At 43.8% G+C, this 20115-nt stretch overlaps 1 protein-coding gene across 1 annotated transcript; it reads right to left on the bottom strand.

The window, feature by feature from the left end:
- Positions 1–633: 633 nt before the first annotated feature.
- On the bottom strand, positions 634–19538 carry LOC108879014 (leucine-rich repeat-containing protein 52-like). Its single transcript, XM_018670116.2, has 2 exons — positions 18122–19538; positions 634–5481 (listed from the first exon to the last, which is right to left on the bottom strand). Exons 1-2 carry the CDS (start codon positions 18768–18770, stop codon positions 5141–5143), a joined length of 990 nt encoding a protein of 329 aa, XP_018525632.1. The 5' UTR covers positions 18771–19538; the 3' UTR covers positions 634–5140.
- Between the last annotated feature and the right edge of the window lie 577 nt (positions 19539–20115).

Raw genomic sequence — 20115 nt, 5'->3', positions numbered from 1 at the left:
CACTTTTTCTGTTGATGGCTTCATCTGTCTGTCTGTGCGCCTCCCTGTCTCTCTTATAGGAAGCTTTCAGAAGCTCCAAAGCTGTAAGATCCAGCAGGCAGAGTTTCGAGGGCCATGTGAAGGATTAGAGACCGCTCTTTGCCAGTGGTGTGAGCAGAGCTACTGAGCAGTTGGCAGCACAACTGAAATGGAGGGAGGAGGGAGTGGAAAGAAAGAGAAAGTGGAAAGGGTTGTGCGCTGTGAGCCAAGCAGGTGGGAGCGTGGTGTGAGGGCAGATAAAGAGGGGGGAAGAAAAGTTGTTGGGTGAGTAAGAGGGGAGAAAACATTCACGTGTGCATTCACTGAAGTCATCTTTGAGCCTCCGCTTCCTGCTCTAAGCCCCTGACCTGTATCTGAACACTCAGTTTGTGTCTGTTTTTGTGGTGTGTGTGAGTGTATATGTGTGTGTGAGTATTACAGAACCACATATGACAGTTGGACTGTGTATAATACGCAGGAAGTGGATGTAGCCAGACACAAACATTATTGGGGTTTATGAGAATGTTTTCTTTTTGAACACACACACACACACACACACCTACATCTGCATACACACACAATAAGGACAGATGAAGTACCAATACTAACGGACACTGGACTTAAACTTTTAATCCTTAAGATTTCATTTCTGGTTAATTTGGTAACACCCATGGTTACTGTGGTAACATCAATACTACAGTGACAGTGACAACTCCCGGAACAGCTGCTCTGTCAAACAATCAATGTAGGAGGAACTAGTGTATACTGTATTTTTACAGTGCAGCCAAACAAGCTCTTATTGTTTTAATTAAGGAATCAGTCAATCATAATCGCACCCTTCACAATAAAAGCCATCCCATGTTTCACCGGCTAAATGCTTTTAATGTGAAGTAACAGCAGGAAATATTATGTTTGTAGTGGTAAATGAAATACGGCATTGGCAGACTCTAACCACTAACTACTATATTAAGCACATGAATATATTAAATGGCTATTGCTGAAAAATGTTGACCTTTAATAGAATCAGAAACAGTTTAATTTCATGAAAATCTTAAGGATTATGACTTTAAGGTGATGAATTAAATAGACCTACAGACACTGTTAATACCCAGAATTAATGCTTTTCAATCAGGACTTAATATTACCTCTTAAATATAAGTAAAAAAGAAAAGAGAAGATTTCCAGTATTTATGGTATAAAAATTCTTACAATATTTAATTTAATAGTTTTTATTCATGTAGGAATTCCTGTTCTATTACAGCACAAGAATTCAAGTTATTTTTTTCAGTATTTACAGGTAAAGTCTTAGAAAACTACTTTTCATCCATTTGTCATCCTTAAGTTCTTTATTTCTTATGATTCATGATGTACAAAACTAAAGACAGCTCTAAAAGAAACGACAAAAAAAGACATAGTATTCTGTATATCAGCAGGTATCAATATCAGAAGTACACACACACACACACACACACACACACAGATAAAGTGGGGACTGTTCAATCTCTGCGGTTCTGTTGCCTCTGAGGACATCTGCAATCTGCAGCTCTAACAGCGAGCCAATACAGCACCTCTGATCTCTGATCAGCAGGCTAATGATGTTTTCTCCTCTGCGTCATAATGTGTGCATGAAACAGACACACACACACACACACACACACACGTATCAAGAGATGACAAGAGGAGGGGAGAAGTTACAACGCAGCCCCTCCCTCATATTCATCACTTGCTTACGCCAGCCACATCCAGAACACCGCCCTCGGCAATGATTTTCTGAGCAACAACATTCAATTTTTTTTTTTTTTTGAACTCCTCTGCCACAAAACGTTACACTTTCCTCCAGGGGAGGACACACAATAGCTGCAGTGTCTCCTGTACGTCAAGATTCACACCGATTCACAGCACATCCTCTGCAAAAGTCACTTTTCACTGTCAAATGTGACTAATGATAAATGTAAAAACTCCTCCTACAACTCCTACACACACACACACACACACACACAAAACACAAGCTCTCTTCATCTTAGATCAGTGATATTTTTACCCCGTCCTGTGTTCTGTCCTATGACAAGTTAACACTAGGATGACTCCCCACAAACACACGTACACACATCGCCCTCATCCTTTTTGGCACACTGACTGACTCCCCTGTCCTCTGACCTACTACTGGTTAAGGACTGACTGACTTTTCTGTCTGCGAAACAGCTCTATTTTTGTCAGTGGCGTAAAACCGACATTCAGCCAAGCAAAGGAGATGCTAGTCCCAAACAGGAAGCGTTATGTTTAGAGATCTGTCCAGGTATGTAGCTGCGAGGTCGTGCTCCTGTAGGTCAAATGTCTTTTTTATGAATGTGATGTAACATAAGTAGGATTGACACCAGCAATCTGCAGGTCTTTTAAAGCCTCTAAGTCTCCCTTTGAACAAATGATCTGATAATGACAGCCTAAAGATTTAAAGATAATTTATAGGCCCAGGTGTGAGTGTGTGTTTGAGATTGTGTTCCAGCATTGTGTGAGAGCTGATGACAGTGTCAGATTGAGGTGGTGGTGGTGGTGGTGGTGGGTGGGGTGGGGGGATAAGAGGATGTAGCGATGCATGGTAAGAGCGACCAAAACAGGAGTGTTAATGTTCTCAGGCTCTGACTTTAGCTGTGCCCTTGAGTTTTATTGCGTAGTCTATGTGTGTGTGTTAGTTTGTGTGACAGAAAGAGTGAGCAGATTTGAGTGAGGGACAAAGTGTGTGTTTGACAAATTTCCCACCTGTAGAAAAAAAACAACCCATTGTCACCTACTGCATTCACATAAAGATATACACCGATCATAAACCAAGCTGGAAATAACCATAAACATGCACACATGTATGCACAAACACACACTGACACACACGCTCTGCCAAACCCTCTGGAGAGTTATCATTTATCCATGGCCATTCATGCGAGGCATTTGGAGCCACTCAGCTCAGAAAACGAATGAAAGCCCAACTATCAATCAGTCTTTCAATAAAGCAGCTAAATACATCAATCAGGATGAATGCCCGCTTCTGATGGTGACCCTGCTCTTTCTCCACCCCACCTCTTACCCAGAGTTTGTCATCTATCATCTCTAACCGCCCATCCGTCCCGTGACAGACGAGGCGGAAGCGGATCAGGATGGAGAAGGAAGGGTTCGGATCAGTCCGGTCTCATGAATCACTCGTCCATGCAGCTCACAGAGATGCTCTATGATCGTTCTGCCCCACTTAAACACACACACACACAGTCACGCATACATGAACATACACAGTACTACCACTCCAGAGGCTTACTTCCACGCTGAACAGCTGGGCTATAGACTATGGCCTGTATGTGCACAACATGAAGGTCAACCAAGCGAGGCGTCCAGTCACATAGTGTAGAGTCATCGTTAGCTGTACGACCGACTCCATCACCCTGACGCTGCCTTCATGTGCAGCGACCATGAACCTGCCCCACTTCTACAACTACAGCAGGTCGCACACCATTTAGACTGGAGTGAGGAACTACTGCAGAGTGGCTCAAAGCGCAGGAAAGCATATACACACAGAAACATGAAGATAAACACACAAACGATACACAAAAGATATGATACAGTCACATAGTGTCACTATAGGTAGACTTCATCTGCCCATCTCTCAAGGGGGATAACCTCTAAAAATTACTTAACACCAGGCTGAAATTCAGTGTTTCCCTGCCCTCTCTAGTTATAAGTTTCCAGTCTGTTTCAAATCTGAAAACACCAGACATCAGTAATGTTTTTATGTGTGTTTTCAGTTTGTGCACTTAACCACACCTAGCAGTGATGTCACAGTGTACTGACACACCCCTGAGTACACCTCTACACCACTGCAGGATGGTAAAACTGGTGTCAAGTTGCTCTTGAAAAGATACCCTGTGGAGTTCTCTTGTCAACAAAGACAATTATGTTTACATTCAGAATTTACAAAGAAGATTTATGGAATTCTTTTGAAAACCAACAATTATGTTTGCTATATGCTACGCTGATCCTTGACGAGGTATCTCCTCAGTATAAAGCCATCCCTGTCTCATACATGTACCAGAAGGGCACAAGATAGAAGCAAAAAGGGATCTGTACTTACCAAAACGTTGCTCAGTAGCACCACTAATATTCAAAAACTCCACAGGGTACCTTTAAACTTCGAAAAGTAACATATTAATCCTCACGAGTTGGACCACCAAGTCCCCAGACTGTAAGGTTATATTTGTTTATTTTATGTGAATTGTAGTTCATTCTTTGTTTTACATTCACATTATTTTGTCATTGCCCTGTCTGTTATTATCTTAAATGTACTTTTGCTTTTTCTGGACAGATTCTGTCTATAAGAGACAACAGTGACTGTTCACTATTTCAAGTGAGTTGCCTTAAGGCATTCAGGAAAATCACATTTTAATACTGATATTTACTGGGTTTCCCTTGTTACTGTAGCAGAGCTAAGGCATCACTCTCTTTGTGACCCCCCATTACCTTCTTGTGTATTTTGCATGGATGTACATTGTGTGTGTGTGTGTGTGTGTGTGTGTGTGTATGTGTGTGTGTGTGTGTGTGTGTGTGTGTTTGAATTTGTCACTCACACAAAGTATCTTGTTATAATCATCATTTACAGGCTCAAGAGAATTCCACATACTATGCAGGTACACTCAGAGAATCCAGCTCCGTAAAGTATCTGTAGTGTATGTGTGTGTGTGTGTGTGTGTGTGTGTGTGTGTAGTTGTGTGTGTGTGTGTGTGTAGTTGTGTGTATGGGGGTTATTGCTCTCAATAATCTCAGAGGTCATTCTGTACTCCTGAAGTGAAGGCATAGTCATCCTTATTGCTGTCTCTGTCTGTCTCTCTTTCTCTCTCACAGACACACACACACAAATGCACGTGCACACACACACACACACACACACACACACACACACACACACACACACACACACTTTCTGTCCAATATGTTTGAAGGGCATATTGCGATATCTAACTCTGTAACAAAGAGAGACAGTCAGATCTTGGTTCATTGCAGAGCCTTTGGTCTCAGAGTCCTCTCGTCACTTCTGGTTCCTCCTCTCTCTCCTCCTGTCCTCCTCATGTTGTCTCACATCAGTCTGTCACACCTGCATGCCGGACTTGCTCAGATCCCCGTTCCCTTGGTTCCCCCCTCCTCCTCCTCCTCCTCCTCCTCCGCCCATCCCTCCCCTCTCGTCCTCGTCATCACTGTCTAGCTCCTCGCTCTTCCGCTTGCTGTAGCGCTCGTAGAGCACCATGAGCACGCCCATCACCCAGGCTGACACGGTGCCGGCCGAGAAGATGACGAAGCCGATGGCGATGAAGAAGAGGTAGTCCCAGTAGCCCAGGCCTTGGTGGCAGTCTGCCCGCAGCTGCATGCCGACCTCCGCCAACCGCTGGCCTGCCAGCTCTGGGGGACTGTGGCAAACTGTCTGGCCCTCGTCTGGAGGTGAAGGAGAGAAGATAAGGTGGATGAGCGAGGAGAGAGGAGATTAATGAGGAAAGATACTGTATAAAAGAGTATAATCAGTACGTATGGTTGAAGATGAAGGGCACGAGTATCATGGGGGAGAGATGGCGGAAAAACGCAATTACTGTGGGGGAAAAAGGTGTACAACGAACAAAAGCCAGGACCCACACTCACACACAAACACAAACCGTTAACAATGCAGTGATAACCTTTGTGATAAATGATCCCGAGAGACACTATAGATTTCCTCTGGGTAATGAAGGTCTTTGGTGTCTAGGACATGGCAATATTATTATGCTGAGCACACGCACACGTTCACACACATGCAACCAAAAGGTGACTAGACTTGACTGCAAGCCTCTGACACATCAACCCTCCCACCTCCTCGTGCACATCATTACACACCAACAAATCACTCTGCAGCAGCGAAGAGATAAGGAGATGAGTGTTTTCCCTGACAAAACATCTGCCGTTCATAATGAGGAATATGATAATCAGCCGTTCAGCTGTCGACCAGGCAGAAATACACTCAAAACGAGGGCTCTGAATACACTAAAGGGTTTATTTATGGCGTACCATCCCTTGCAACAGAGAGGTCAAAGGTCAGAGCTGGAGTGGGATGATTCAGTGTCTTTGCTCAAAAACATTTCAGCACTGCTCGACATGCCCTGCTGTGTGTTTTCATTCTGCTACAGTGACTCTGCAGCATTAGCATATACAGTACCCTCACGTATATTAATTAGTATGAATGAAGAGTGTTAAAAAGAGAGGAGGGTGGAGGGGGGTGGAGCCCTGCTTTGTATGTATCTAATGGTTTGATCAGAGACAAGAGAAGAGCAGGATACAGTATGTGCTGTGTTCTATCATTTCATCTGACTTCATGTCTCGTTACCAGTGCCGCTAATTCCCATGCTGCTCTTCTCCCACTTTCCCCTGCATGCTTAATTGCACTCTCCGAAAAAGAAAGGAGCTTTTTTTCTTTTTCCCAAGCTGGGAACAAGGAGAGAGATGAGAGAGCTGAAAGAGAGATAGACAGGCGGACTGAGATGGCACTTTTCACGATGGAAGTAAGAGAGCATAAAAAAGCGAGAGGCAGAGAGGAAGAAAAGGCCAAAAAAAAAGAAGACATGCACAGACAGGGAGAACAATTTGGAAATATTTGCACGCGTACACTCAAAGGAAGGCAAAGATGAAGTGAGTCTGACCTCAGAAGATGAGAGAGGAGGCAAAGGAGACAAGTACATCTGGCTGCAGTCCTGTCCTCTGATGGATTATTGCTGTTAACAATGTTAATTAAACTGCACTCATCTACCATTAAAGCCAAAGGTCTGAACACGGAAATGAGCGATGGAGGGAAGGATGGTGAGAATAGTCGGATATGGTCTATACTTCTCAGACTACTTGCCAGGGCTTCACACAAGCGAAGAGCAAGGAGAGGTCCGTTGTGAAGCGATGGGTTATGAAAGCAGAGTGTTGGCCTCATTGCTCAGTTTGGTATCTGTATGTACAGTAACACAAATTAAGCTAATCCTTTTTCCTTAAGTGCATTATTCTCCTAATGTCTGATTTAACCTGAAGCCGAACACAAGACAGATTAGTCTGCTGAACAGATTACTGTGTCTGCAAGGGTTAAAAATACATATATCACCTGTTTTTAAGAGGTTTTTAGAAGCCGACAGAATGTTCACAAGATATCTGCAGGGGTCTGATAAAGTTCATGATCAATACACACTTATCGATCACCTCACCGAGGGGGGTTTGTCTCAGACTTGAGGAGACAATTTGTGCTATTGTCGTGTCTGCCGAAGCAGTGGATCGAGACTGTGTGACATGATGCTGTGAGTACGAATGTCCTGAAAAGTTCTAACAGGGACAGAATTTACAAACTCTGTCTTCTGAATGACGGCGAGTGGGACAGATGGTTGTTTCAGTGTGTGTATGTATATCTGTTTGTCTGCTTTTATCTGTCAGCTTCCCCCGTCCAGGTAGAGGACGCTGTGAGGCCAAGGGGCATTAGGTTATTGTTAGCAGGCAACATTACGTAAGTCATTATGGTGATTACTGTACAGTTATTCAACAGATGAACCAGGCAAGTGAACACACTCAGAGCAGACTCTTTGTTTTACCCCGGGTTTAACTGTCCCTCAGAAGGACACGCAGAGGCTTCCCAAACTGTCATGTTATATTCCTTCTCTCCTTGCCTCTGTTCACTTTCTTTCTTTCAGCAAATTTCCTGGAGTGAAAAGGGGAACAAAATATAATTCTGTCTTTGCCTGTCTCAGTCTTAATATGTCTTAATTCAGACAGAGGTGAGGGGATTAGGGGAAAATGTGGTCCTAACATGGAATATGGTCGGTAAGAAATACAGAGGGCAAATCTACATCAAAGCAGTTAAGCTTCAAAAATGGGACCAATGAGTTATAATAACTATTGTAAATGTAAAAATTAAAGACAATACTATCCTCTGTTTGATGTAGAAATGCTCTTTTGTTTCTCCCTTTTTGGAAACCAGTCACCAAAAAGTACTGGAGAGTAGCCACAGAAACTAGAGACAGGTCTCTCATACCACCAGGTAAAACCAAACAAGAACTTGAATTACCAGGCTTTACTGTTTACTGCCTTTGGAAGAGTTAAAAAAACAACAAAAAAAACTTGTTTTACAGAAAGGTTCAAATTAACGTTGGACATCACCCATCACAGAGGAGTGTCTGTGAAAATGTTTTATTTATTTAAGGCTGGAGCTCAGCTGTTACATTCATGTTCTTTCCAAACCAGTTCACACAACGCTGACCGAGTCTGCCAGCATCAGGTTCATCGTTCACTATTTTGCAGCATGATGAAGTTTCAAATCTGGTGTCTGTGGTGACATTTCTGTGCCAGCGCACCAGTAGCAACATGTTTTACATTTATAGACATCAACTGGAGGTTAACTACTAATTGTTACAAAAGTATTACAGTCTAAAAAAGAGCGGTGAGGACAAAAAACACATTTTACTTTGTCTCACTCCCAATATTTGTGTGAAAATGTGTTGGCCCATTTATCTTGTATTTTATTTGAATGTATTTATTGGTTTGCTTCATAACTTACTGTTTTATTTTGCTTTATCCTATAAAGAAACAAGCAAATTTGAATGACAGTGAACTTCCTTGTGCCTTTCTCTTTTTATTTTCCGCTCTGTCTTTCCCTCCTTGTGAGGTCCATCAGTTCACATGGCCTTCCCTCTGTCACTCTCTGTCACCATCTGTGACCGTCTGGACTGGCTAGCTGATCCGCTCTGTCTCATTACTCTGCCAAGTTTGCCTCCAGCCAGGTGTGAGCATTTTCTCTTGTGTATGAGTGTGTGTGCAGTGAGGTCCCTGTCTATTACTTCTTACAATATAACATTCGTGGCCAGATGCTGGAACAGTGAGGCACAATCAGTGACTGTACAAACACACACTACAGCAAACAGGTCCCTCAGGGTATCTGAGTCTCATCTGTCCCTTCCTCCATCACTGTTTCCTGCTCTCTGCAACAGTTCAGACTTTGTACACAGTTCTTGGATGCATGTTACTGCTGCCTGGTGTCCTCTCAGTGAGAGCCAAGACAAATCTCTAAAACAACATTCAACCAGAAAAAGTGAAATGCTTTTGAAGTTACAAAACTGTTCCAAGCCCAGGAAAAAAAAAATGAAAAACACAGTGTCTCTCCCCCAAAGGTTATTACTCTTCCTGTCATTGTTGCCAAGGAGAAAATGTCTCTGAGTGAAAGAGCATTGTTGTGTCTTTATCCACAGTTAAAGATGTCAGAAACTGATTTTATGGGTTTGTATTAGAGCAGATCAGGCCATATGTTATTGATCTGTATCAATTATATTAAACTTCTGTTATGGTATTGACATTTTGGGATAAAGTGGTGCTGTTTGTTAAAAACACTGTGGGAGAAAAAAAAACTGTATTTAAAAATGGTATTTGAGCTTTTACTTGACGATATAGGAAGAGGATCTGTGATGCAGACCATATTTTCCCATATAGTCCTTTTTTTAACTGAACCAAACTCAGTCTTCTTAAAGTGAAATAAGAAATGGACCAAAAGAGAAGGGACTCAGAGGAGTCAGTTCTCTCTCTGGTTCACTTCATCCCTGATGGGGCCTCAGCCCTCTTCCTGTTCAGTTCCTCTGGAGCTCTCTGGGCACTGCAGCGCAGTCCTAATGAAGACCCTGGCTCTCAAATGAGCTGAAAATTGGAGGAAACCCTCAGTGTTTCTGTGCCTTGTAGACAGTTGCCGTTTGGTCTTTGTTCTATATCTGAAGAAGTGCAGTAGTTTCTTCCTGGGACCAAACTACTACTCATCTATTTGATTTTTTTAAGCGTACCTGTGCAATAGCATGTGATCTGTCTGCCACCTCCCGAGCTGGTCTCAGTTCAGTTCGCTTCAGAGGGATCTGAGTTCGTTCGTTTTGTTCACATGTGCACAAAAAATGCTGACTGGTCACTCTGAGTTTGTTTTGAGGATACAAAGGGAACAAATGTGAAAACTATATCCTCTTAAAGCTAAAGGCTACGACACTTTTGCTAAACAGCTAATGCCTTTGTAACAATTATGAAAAAATGTAACGAAAAAACGAAATCCAAAATGTACTGGAGTGAGCAAACGTGCATTTTACTTCTTATGAAGTGACTTATTATTTGTATGAAGAAGATTATGTAATCTTTTCTTTCATAAGTTACATTCTTGCTTTCATGCAGAGATATTCAGCTATCAAACACACTGTATCAAAATCAGCCTGAGGTAGGCTTACGCTGTGCCGAGTTTAGGTTAAGTGTCAACTGAGCAGCTGTAAAATGTAAATGTCACATCAAAGCTAAATATTGGCAGATAATACTTAAGGACTATATATAAGGTATAAGGTTTCTTTGTCGACTAAATGGGAAGGGAAAAGCCTCTAAATTTCACACTGCAAATATATTTTTCCATTTGCCACTGAACATTTGTGGCTGCGAGAGAATTCACGTCTGTCTCCTATAATCACAGATAAGAGAAAATAATTTGAGCATTACCGCAGAACACAGGAAAAGGTGGCAGCCGGGATGATTCACTCTCCGTTCAGTCTCTCTTCACCGTCTGTTTCTTTGTCACTCAGTGTTTTCTCACTCATCCCATCACTCAGGCTGGAAAAACCACTCAGACATCATTCTGGCAGAATGCCCTTGACATTTTCAGTGTTTTTCACCAGCCTGATTTCTTTCACTGAATCGTCTTGTAATAATAATGTATATCCTGGCACTTTTATTGAAGGAAGGTGAGATGATAATACTCTTAGTATTTAAGGAATTCAAATGTCCTGCAGTTAATTGTTCTATCTGAAGTAAAGGCACTGGACTTTTTATCAAGTCCAGTCATGGCTCTGTGTTTGAGCCAACAGGGCAAGACAAACATCCTCAAAAAAAAAAAAAAAAAAAAAGTTTTCGTGTGGCTGTTTATGAGGGACTAATTCAAAGAAGCAATTTGATTTAATAAAGTATGTAATTTTGAAAATGTATCTATAAAATGAAAACTTTTTAATTGGGAGTTTGGACAGTGTCTAGGTGAGTACTGGCCAACTGGAGCTACTTTATTTTAACCTGCACTGGCTTTTATCACACTTAAATTAAAACACTCATAAACCTCATACGCAGCTCAACTCATAATATTATTCTGTAGAAGAAGACGAGTACCCCAGGAACTAAACCACAAGACATTTTTCAGGTTAGAGTGTGTGTGTATGCATTTGTGAGTAAATGAAGAGAGAGAGAGTGAAACAGGAGGGGAAACAGGGAAATATAGAGACGTGTGTGTCCTTTTTGTTCCTGCAGAGTAGCTTGAATGTGCAGTCTAATTCCAAGCAGTTTCAGGACAGTTGCTGCAGCCCTGACGAATACACACTCTGTGATGCATGCTTGCTGCACTGCAGTTTCCATATTTCTGCACCGTAAATAAGCAGAAGCTGGGGAATCCTGCAGCATAAGATGGATGGAGGATGGCCCCTGCTCTGGCCTCTTATGATGAGTTAGTCTGACCTGAACCAGATGACATTAATCTTTGGCAACAAATACCTGTAGCTGGACAAGATGACACTATTGCCTAGCTCTTACTTTCTCCTCAAACAGCTGGACAGGAAGGAGAGTGTGATGGTCACCTATCTGCCCTCACTGTGCCAAGACCTGTGTTGTTTCTGCACCACATGGCATGATGTCACTGTGTTACGGTAATATTACCAGGCTAGTCAGTGGTGTCAGTGTGACACTATGCAGGCAGTGTTGTGAAGTATGCCACTGACCGGACATTAAGCCCTACAGGTCTGTATCACACTGCAGGCCAGAGGCTATAAGGAAATAAATAGTACAGAAGGAAATAAACAGCAGCAATCAGACGAATAAACACATGTAACACTTACAAATACAAAGGCATACAAACTGAAGCTATAACTGCACACTGTACTTAACACTCAAACCTTACACACAAAAGCAGAGCTTTCCCCTCAAATGTGACTGGGAGCCTCAATCTTTTTCTGTTTTATTCAAAGGAGAATGCATAAGTGAGCAATCAAGGGAGCATAAATGTTAGTGTTTCTGTGTGTACATGTATCTGAAAGTTTTGTTCCTGTGCATAAGTGAGTGTGTGTGTGTGTGTGGAGAGAGGAGAGAGAGGAGACTGGGTGATACGGTCTCCGTGTCAAATCATCAGCTGGATGGTTTCCAGGTTCGGCACTGAGAAAGTGACAGAGAGCAAGGCTCATCACCTCCCGGGATGAGGGGGCTAGAGTGGAGGAGAGATGCAGCTGAAAAACATTGCTGACTCTTTCATGAACTTCACTCTGTTTTCCTCGGACTTGTTCCCTCCTCTCTGCCGCTCGACGCATAAAAGAGCAAGGAGCAGCCAAATGACAACAGTCTTTTTTTTCCCCGGCTTTTCGGAGTGCACCGCGAAGGCAAACACAAGATTAGATGCCTGCAGTCTGTGCGGTTGCAAAATGCAGGTGTAATTTATGCATTAGTGACATGCAGGCATGCATGTGTACAGTTTGTTCACGTTGCACACATACAAGTAATAATAACTCTGAGGTATTAACCTGCGGGGCAGAGAGCCTGTCCTGTGAACTGGGAACAGAGCTATTTATAAGCAGATTAATTATGCCAATGCATATGGTAATCAGTATGGTTCTGGTCTCATATAGAGGGGGAGGTGGAAGCTGTAGACACAGGCATCCCCTCAACCCCCCAATCACAGGGAATTAACCAAAGCCTATTACTGTTTAGTTTGACTACACACGTCTTTGTGTAAAAACAGCCAGACAAGGAGTTCAGCCATTCAACCAGACACGTTTCTCTGTCCCTACCAGCTCCTGTGCAGGCGCTCTGTAACTGACCTTGACTGTGGAAGCAGGTTAATGGAAGAAAACCTGAGGTATTATTGATAAATTGATGTGTTCATGATCAACAAGGCTTTGATGCCCTCACGCTTGTTGTCAGGAGAGCCCAGAAAGCACTGATTTGGTATTTTCCAGATCAAAAGATGCCTGTAAGTTGAAAACTTTGGTTGAAATGTGAACTTTTTTAGGCAACTAGGCAATGCAGCTGTTATGTGTGAATAAAATATGATTTTTACCTCAAGGTTATTAAGATATTCTCAGTTTGGATATGAGAACTGAATATCCCCTGATGCAGTTATGAAGCAGTTACTTGAGTTTATCTCGCTAAAAATCACTGATTTTGCTTCGCCTGTCTCATCTTTTCATTAATATCCTACAGATTTTGACATGTAGTATATTTCTCTGATTTTAGGTTTATTAATTACTGCTGTGATGTTAGTGTAGTGTTGAAGATTTGTCTCCCTTTTTGATTGGTTGTTGCATCCTGTGGCTTTTATGTAAGGATTTTGTTTCATATTGTGAACTTTGGCACCTGACAAACGTCCATGACCAAAAAGTTGTAACTCCTAATAAACTCTGTGCTGACAGTGTACAGGAATTCAGCCTCTTCTTTAACATGATTTTATTTTCCTATACGCACCTGTGGACAGGTGTGAACTAGACATCAGACAATGAAAAAACAAGCTTTTTCCAACCATGTTTTGAAGATGCTGAGACGCCTTTTAACCTGCAAGTGTGCACAACCGTGCTCACGGGGCGCATATGATATAAGATGTGAGACTTTTAAGCCCCCCACCCCACCCCTCCTGGTGAAGCTCAAATAGCTCGCCGTTTAGCCAGCTAAATGCATCATACTGGGGTTGGCGAGGACTAAGAATAGCTGACCTTTTCTCCATCACATCCACTAGGGCTGAATAACACACGCCTTCACACTCCTTTCCTCTCAAATACGGCATTAGTCAGATTACCACCATCCTCCTTTCCATCATTTCTCCATATGATCCCTTCTTCCTCTAGTGGAGGATGAGTGGAGAGAGAGAGAGAGAGACTGAAGGTCAGATAGCAACAGCTCTCTCTCTCTCTCTCTCTCTCTCCTTTTCCCTCTATCACTCCGTCTTATCAGTCCTGCTCTCTTTATCACCTCCCACTTTTCATTCCCACTCTGGCACGTTAGCATTTTATTCTCCCTTCATGTCTCCCCTTCAGCCTTTATCAGTCCATTTCCTTCTTCTTCCACATCCTCCCATTTCACTCAGTTTTGCTCTGTCATCTTTACACTCTCCACTCTTTTTTCCAATTTTACCCTCTTGGCTTGTATATTGAGTTGGTCACACACACACTCACAGACATGCAGGCATGCTCACAGACACCTGAGCTGCCTCGCCTCTGCGCCTCAGGTGATCACATCACAAACACACCCACGCACAAATCACATCAATCTTGGTTTCCAGCTCACACGGCGAAATGCACATAGACATATAAATATATACAGACTACACTACACAAGTAGGCCAGTTGAATTCGATACGCTTCTCCGCACCAGATGGGTCTGAGGAATCGTTCCAGCTGATAAATAATGTAACATCTACCTGTATTAAATTGAATCGATGCCTTCTTGTCATAATGAATGTTTTAATGCATTTGAGTGACAGATCTGGGGCACAGACGATTGGTAACTCCTCTATAGTCTGTCTGTTTTTATTCTTTTCCTTCTCTTTATCCAAAGTCCATCTTAATCTGTTTGCCCAATTTTTCATCCCTCTCAGTCTTATCTCATGTTTCTGTCCTCTGCTCTTTTGTCACGCCGTTTCAGCTCCTCTCTCCTCTCATCTCATCTCTGGAGTCATCTAAAATTCGCTTTCATTAAAGACAAATCAAACGCAATCGCTGAGAAAACCTGACTTCTTTCTTTCATTCTTCCTTTCTCTGAACCTGTGGCCTCTGTTCTCCTCTCTCTTTTTTATGAATATTTAACACTTGCCCCGCATGTGGCCCTCTGCCTTGGCTCTTAGCCTAGTCTGCGAGCTGCCCCCCCCCCGTCCAAAACAGTGGAGCCATACAATCACCACCAACTCTGCCAACCCTTGGACGAGCCACTTACATTCTGTATATTTAGCTGAACCACTTGTCCAAATCGACCTACAGCAAGTACAGTGGGTCGTTCAAACAAGCTGAAATTCCATTATGACAAGAGAGGGAAATAGATGTATTCCCCAAGTGCTGAGAATTGATAGAATATTTAGGTGCTCAGGACAGGAAAGTTAGAGTTTTTCCAGTGCGTTAACAGAGTATAGACATGGGGTGGACGAAATAATGTAAAAACTTACAGAATGTCATTTTTACTCCAAGGCAATGTCATCACAATTACAAATAAACAAGCCCAGGTCATATAAGGCTTGATGCAAACCTTTGACATGTGAATATTTAAAGCAACATGAGACAATTAATAGAACTTTAAAGCTCTATTTTAAACTTTAAACCAAATGAACAGTAGTTAAGGCACCATCCAAAGCAAAGGACAGTCAGTTAATGATAATAACTACTTAATTACAACTAACTGTTGATTCATTATTCATGAACTGACTGACTTTGTGAACTTGAACTTTCTTTTTTTGTGATATCATTTTTAATATAAGTAGTATCATTTTTCTTACTTAAAAAAAAGTGTTTTTTTGTTTTGTTTAGTCCTTGTAGGGCCTCAGGCTGTTTTTCACTGCAGGGCCAGCTCAGGTATAAACATACAACCAACACACCGAGATGTACCTGAGTGTCATACAGAATATTTTCTTCCTGACTTTTCTGTGATGGTCTGTTTCCTGTCTTGCATTTGCCAAAAAATCACTTTCCATTCTCGCTCCCTCCCTCTTATTGTCTCTCTTTCCTATGACGACAGGCTTATACTCACCTGTCAACCTTGCTGTTTTTCCTGAAGCCACACTTTGACTTTAGTGGCTGCCAGAGTCAAGTCATGTCGGCCTTTGTCAGTGACACATGCCTGACACAAAAACAAACTGAGTCGCTTATTTAACACAGGAAAATGCTGGAGTAAGACCCAAAACAGAAATTAAATAAGGACTTTTTTAAATCAATGTTGTTATTAAAACTCAGCAGCAATAACAAAGCTTCCTGAATGAGTTCAGATGTTTGCACACTCACACGCAGACACACACCTGCATGCACCTGATTCATATTCATGCTGAGAGGTAGCGACAGCTGGAATCTCTGTACATTAGACTCACAGCCCTGCGGCCAGATCGGAGGGCATTCATAACCACAGAAACACACTACATGCTCTATCGCACATACACATACACTTGACCCCATTCACTCTGTTAAACTGGTTACTGTGGTTGTTTGTGACCGCCACATATCAATACATGGTTTGTCGGTCTGAGAGGCAGAGTGTGTGTTGCTGTAATGTGTGCTCAGGGAGAACAGTACAAACTCCTCTGGTCATATTTATAACTTTTAAAGTGCAGTGCGATAACATACGTAGCTGTAATTTCATAGTTATTAGCTGGGATTTAAAACAGCACAGCAGTGTGCATGTTGTTGAATGTACAGTGGCTTGGCTGTGGGTGTTTTGTGTTTTGCCACTTAGGATTCAAAAGCCCTTTTCTCTGAGTATTTGTCGGATTTTTTTTTTCTTTCAGAAATGTGTTTTTGTGAGAAATGGCTGGTTGGTGGGATAAAAAGCAGAGAAGAGTGTGCTCATTAAGTATGTGTGTGAGTGTGTGTGTATGTGCTCATGCATGTGCCAGCTTTTGAGTGTACTTGAGCGAAATGTGAAAGTGAAGGTGGATAACAAGCCTGTGGAGCTTCTGTCTTCGAGAGGCCTTCCTCTGTCCCTTAATCTCATTCCTGTTTCCCCACAGGCCCTGGCCTCAGGGTCTCCCCTAACCTCCAGATCACACGTTGACTCACACACTCTTAAGTGGAGTGAGTCACTAGCGCACACACACTCACACACGCACACCGGCTGTCCTTAATGGGAGCATAGGAGTCCAGCTTTTTTGAGCACCATCATTAACCATCTGGGCTGAAGGGGCCAAAAGCATACGGTGGTTGGAGTGCCAGCACACCCAAGTGTATGCTGTGTTCCTGTGTGTGTGTGTGTGTGTGTGTGTGTGTGTGTGTTTGTACAAGGGTTTGTATGTGTGTCAGTGTGTGTGTGTGTGTGTGCAGGCAGGAGGCATGAGCCAGAAAAAAAAAAAAAAAAAACGGATACAAAAGGACACAATCATCCTCTCAGCATTATCTCTGCCTTCAGGACCCAGACAGACAGTGCAGTAAGATCAATTGGATGCACACTGACACACACACACACACACAGTATAAGCTAAGACCACATTGTTATAAGACCTAACCTGTTTCACCTGCTTAGGACTAATCTCAATTAACATTTACGAGCAAAGATCACCTGAGCTTGTCCTCGCTGAGAAGGTCACGAGGCCCATTCTCGCTGATTTCATGGGTCAGCCTAATTCAATCCCCCGCTATTTACAGAATGGACGGGGCTGACGCTTTCCAAGTAAACGTAACACAAGTCTGCTGATTTGTTGGGGTAAACTTGAGACATTATTGAGACGTGAAGGGCAGTTTGAGGGGATTGTGTTGCAGATAGGAGCCGGGGAGAGAAATCTTCAGATTGCTCTGAACTCTGAGGTCAAACCATTAGCTCTGGAGTCTTCATGTGTGTGTGTGTGAGAGAGAGAGAGAGAGAGAAACTGCATCTGTTTCTGGAACTGTGCACACATGGGAGTGCATATATATTCCCAAAACATGAGGAGAGCAATAGTGCCATAAGTGGCCCACCATCAGGGACTAAACTGACCAAGTGCCCACAATCAAATTATCTAAATGAGTTGATGTGACAATAACAAATGACGAGACCTTGGAGCGTCTTTGGCTCATGGTTTTAACTCAGGAATGGTTTGTTTACTTGCCAGGGAACTGGCCAGCATAAGAATCCTACCTCCAGAGCCAAACAAACAAGAGACCACCTACCAGAGGTCTACCTGCTGCCCCCTCATCAGGAACGTTTGGGTGTACAAGTCAAAGTTTGGCAAAGGATTCAGGCAGGATGTGTTGTTTAAAGGTGATCAGAACTGTAAAATAATCCTTTGTGACAGTTTAGATCACCCTAAATGTGCATGTTTATATGAGTTGGGATTTAAAACTATGTGTTGAACATTTTTGCAGACCCCCCCATCCATGCTCACCTTGGAATTTGAAGCCTTCAATCTGTACCCACAGGCAGAGGTCCTCCGTGTCACAGTCGCACCTCCAGGGGTTGCCGCTGAGCCCCAGAGACCGCAGGGCGGGCAGGGCGATCAGGCTGCTGATGTTGAGGGCCGTCAGGTTGTTCCGGCTCACGTCCAGCACCTGCAGAGCCATGTTCTCCGAGAAGGCATCCGAGTGGATCTCCCCCAGATTCGGGTTATCCGTCAGCCGGAGCATCACCAGAGACGCCAGGGGCCCGAAAGTCCGGTCCTCGATCTGCAGCAGGGTGTTAAAAGACAAGTCCAGGTAGGCGAGTTTGCGCAAGTTCCCGAAGGTGGACTCGGAGATCTCGGTCAGAGAGTTGTTGCTGCAGTCCAAGTAGACCAGATCGGACAGGTAGTTGAGCTGCAGCGCCGGCAGGTCCCCGATGCGGTTGTTGGAGATGATGAGCTGCCGGGTGGCCAGGGGCAGGTCATTGGGGAACTGGGTGAGCTCCTGCCCGGCGCACTGGACCACCAGCTGGTCGTCGCACACGCATCTGTCGGGGCAGCCGGCTGTTAGAGCCGGTGAGGGGGCCACCCCCATCACGAAGATAAAGAGGAAGAGGAGCCGGAGGGATTGGGCGCTGGGCTCGGGCAAGAGACGCATGACGAGGCCGCCCAGAGCGTCATGAACTCGGTCTGAGCTGGACCAGGACTCCCCGGCGCTCTCCGGGCATCCTGCATGGGTCTGAGGAGCTGGGAGAGAGGCGAGATGGCTTCTCTGGGTGTCTGGCTGCCGCTGCCTGAAAGCCTGGCTGCTGTTTATATCCAGCCTCTCTTTCTCTCTCAGAAAGACTATCGGTCAGTCACTCACACGCTCTCTGGCGCGCCACGCACGTCGCCACAAAACATCATTTCAGAAGGTGACCGAGAGACGCTTATCGCTCTGTGGTTGAGAATCATGCAGATTACCGGACTTTGCCCCGCCAGAGAAGACCACTGAACCACTGGACGTTGTCGATCATCCCCTCCGTGAGTCATCTTTGTGAATTAGTTGTCGCCGGCGGAGTGCATTGTTTATTTAGTTTCCAAACAAATGCCATGACTTGCGCAAAATTCCCCGAATCCTGGCTGGATGTATGTACTCCTCGAAACCTTCTCACCGGACAAGCACTCAGCTCACATATGCCCTTGACTGTTTCTGTGTGAGTGTACGCGCGTATGTGTGTGTACGTGTGTGTGTGTGTCTGGGACTGATGTACCCCCACTGTTCAGCAGACAAGTCGTGTTTTTCCTCAGGAGCGCAATGGAAAGTGCGTCCTCCCCTCCACTCCGCTCAGACAGCTCTGTGTGACTGTGGCTCTCTGCTGCGCTGTGCTGATGATCTCTGGCTCTGCGCTCCCTCCCTCTCTGCCTCTCCATCCGCGCGCTCACACTGCAGCTCTGCACACACACACACACACACACACACACACACACACACACACTCAGAAGTACTGTTTTGTTTTGCGCGTGAGTTCACAAGGGTGTAATTTGCAGCGGTGGTGACAGTCACCAGGTGCTGTCCCCTCGACAAAAACCAGACGTCAAGAGTCCAGAGTCAGAGAAAGTCAAATAAATTAGAGGATATGTCTCTCTCTCTCTCTCTCTCTCTCTCTCTCTCTCTCTCTCTGTGTGTGTGTGTGGTGTGTGTGTGCGCGCGCGTAAAAAACAAGTCAATCATAATCTTGCCTGAAAGCAGCAGCCTCTTAGCCATGCACAGATTTAACAGGCCTTATCTCATGTGGTCCAGTGGCTAATTTCTCCTCATTCTGTCCCCCAGCGGCTTGTTGACAACATAATGCATTCAAATTGGATTGTGTGCTACTCACTTATTAATTTTTTGGCATACTCCAATTTTAATTTGGGAAGGCAGTGAAATCACACACTCAGACGTCCATGTCTGTGTGCGTCACTTTTTTGTGTCTGAACACTGGACTTGGAAGGAGGCTGACAGGATGTCGACTGTCACC

Source organism: Lates calcarifer, linkage group LG17 (genome assembly GCF_001640805.2).
Source record: "Lates calcarifer isolate ASB-BC8 linkage group LG17, TLL_Latcal_v3, whole genome shotgun sequence".
In the NCBI taxonomy this organism is placed as follows: domain Eukaryota; kingdom Metazoa; phylum Chordata; class Actinopteri; family Centropomidae; genus Lates; species Lates calcarifer.
Note: the sequence above shows the minus strand (reverse complement) of the source record. Positions and strands in the feature narration are given on the sequence as shown.

What these genes read in the sequence shown, in the direction of transcription:
- LOC108879014 (XM_018670116.2), bottom strand. Translation starts at nt 18,770, where the DNA reads ATGCGTCTCTTGCCCGAGCCCAGCGCCCAATCCCTCCGGCTCCTCTTC. An exon ending in TGAAGGCTTCAAATTCCAAG is followed by an intron (nt 5,482 to 18,121) that starts GTGAGCATGGAT and finishes CTTCACCTCCAG; the next exon opens with ACGAGGGCCAGACAGTTTGC.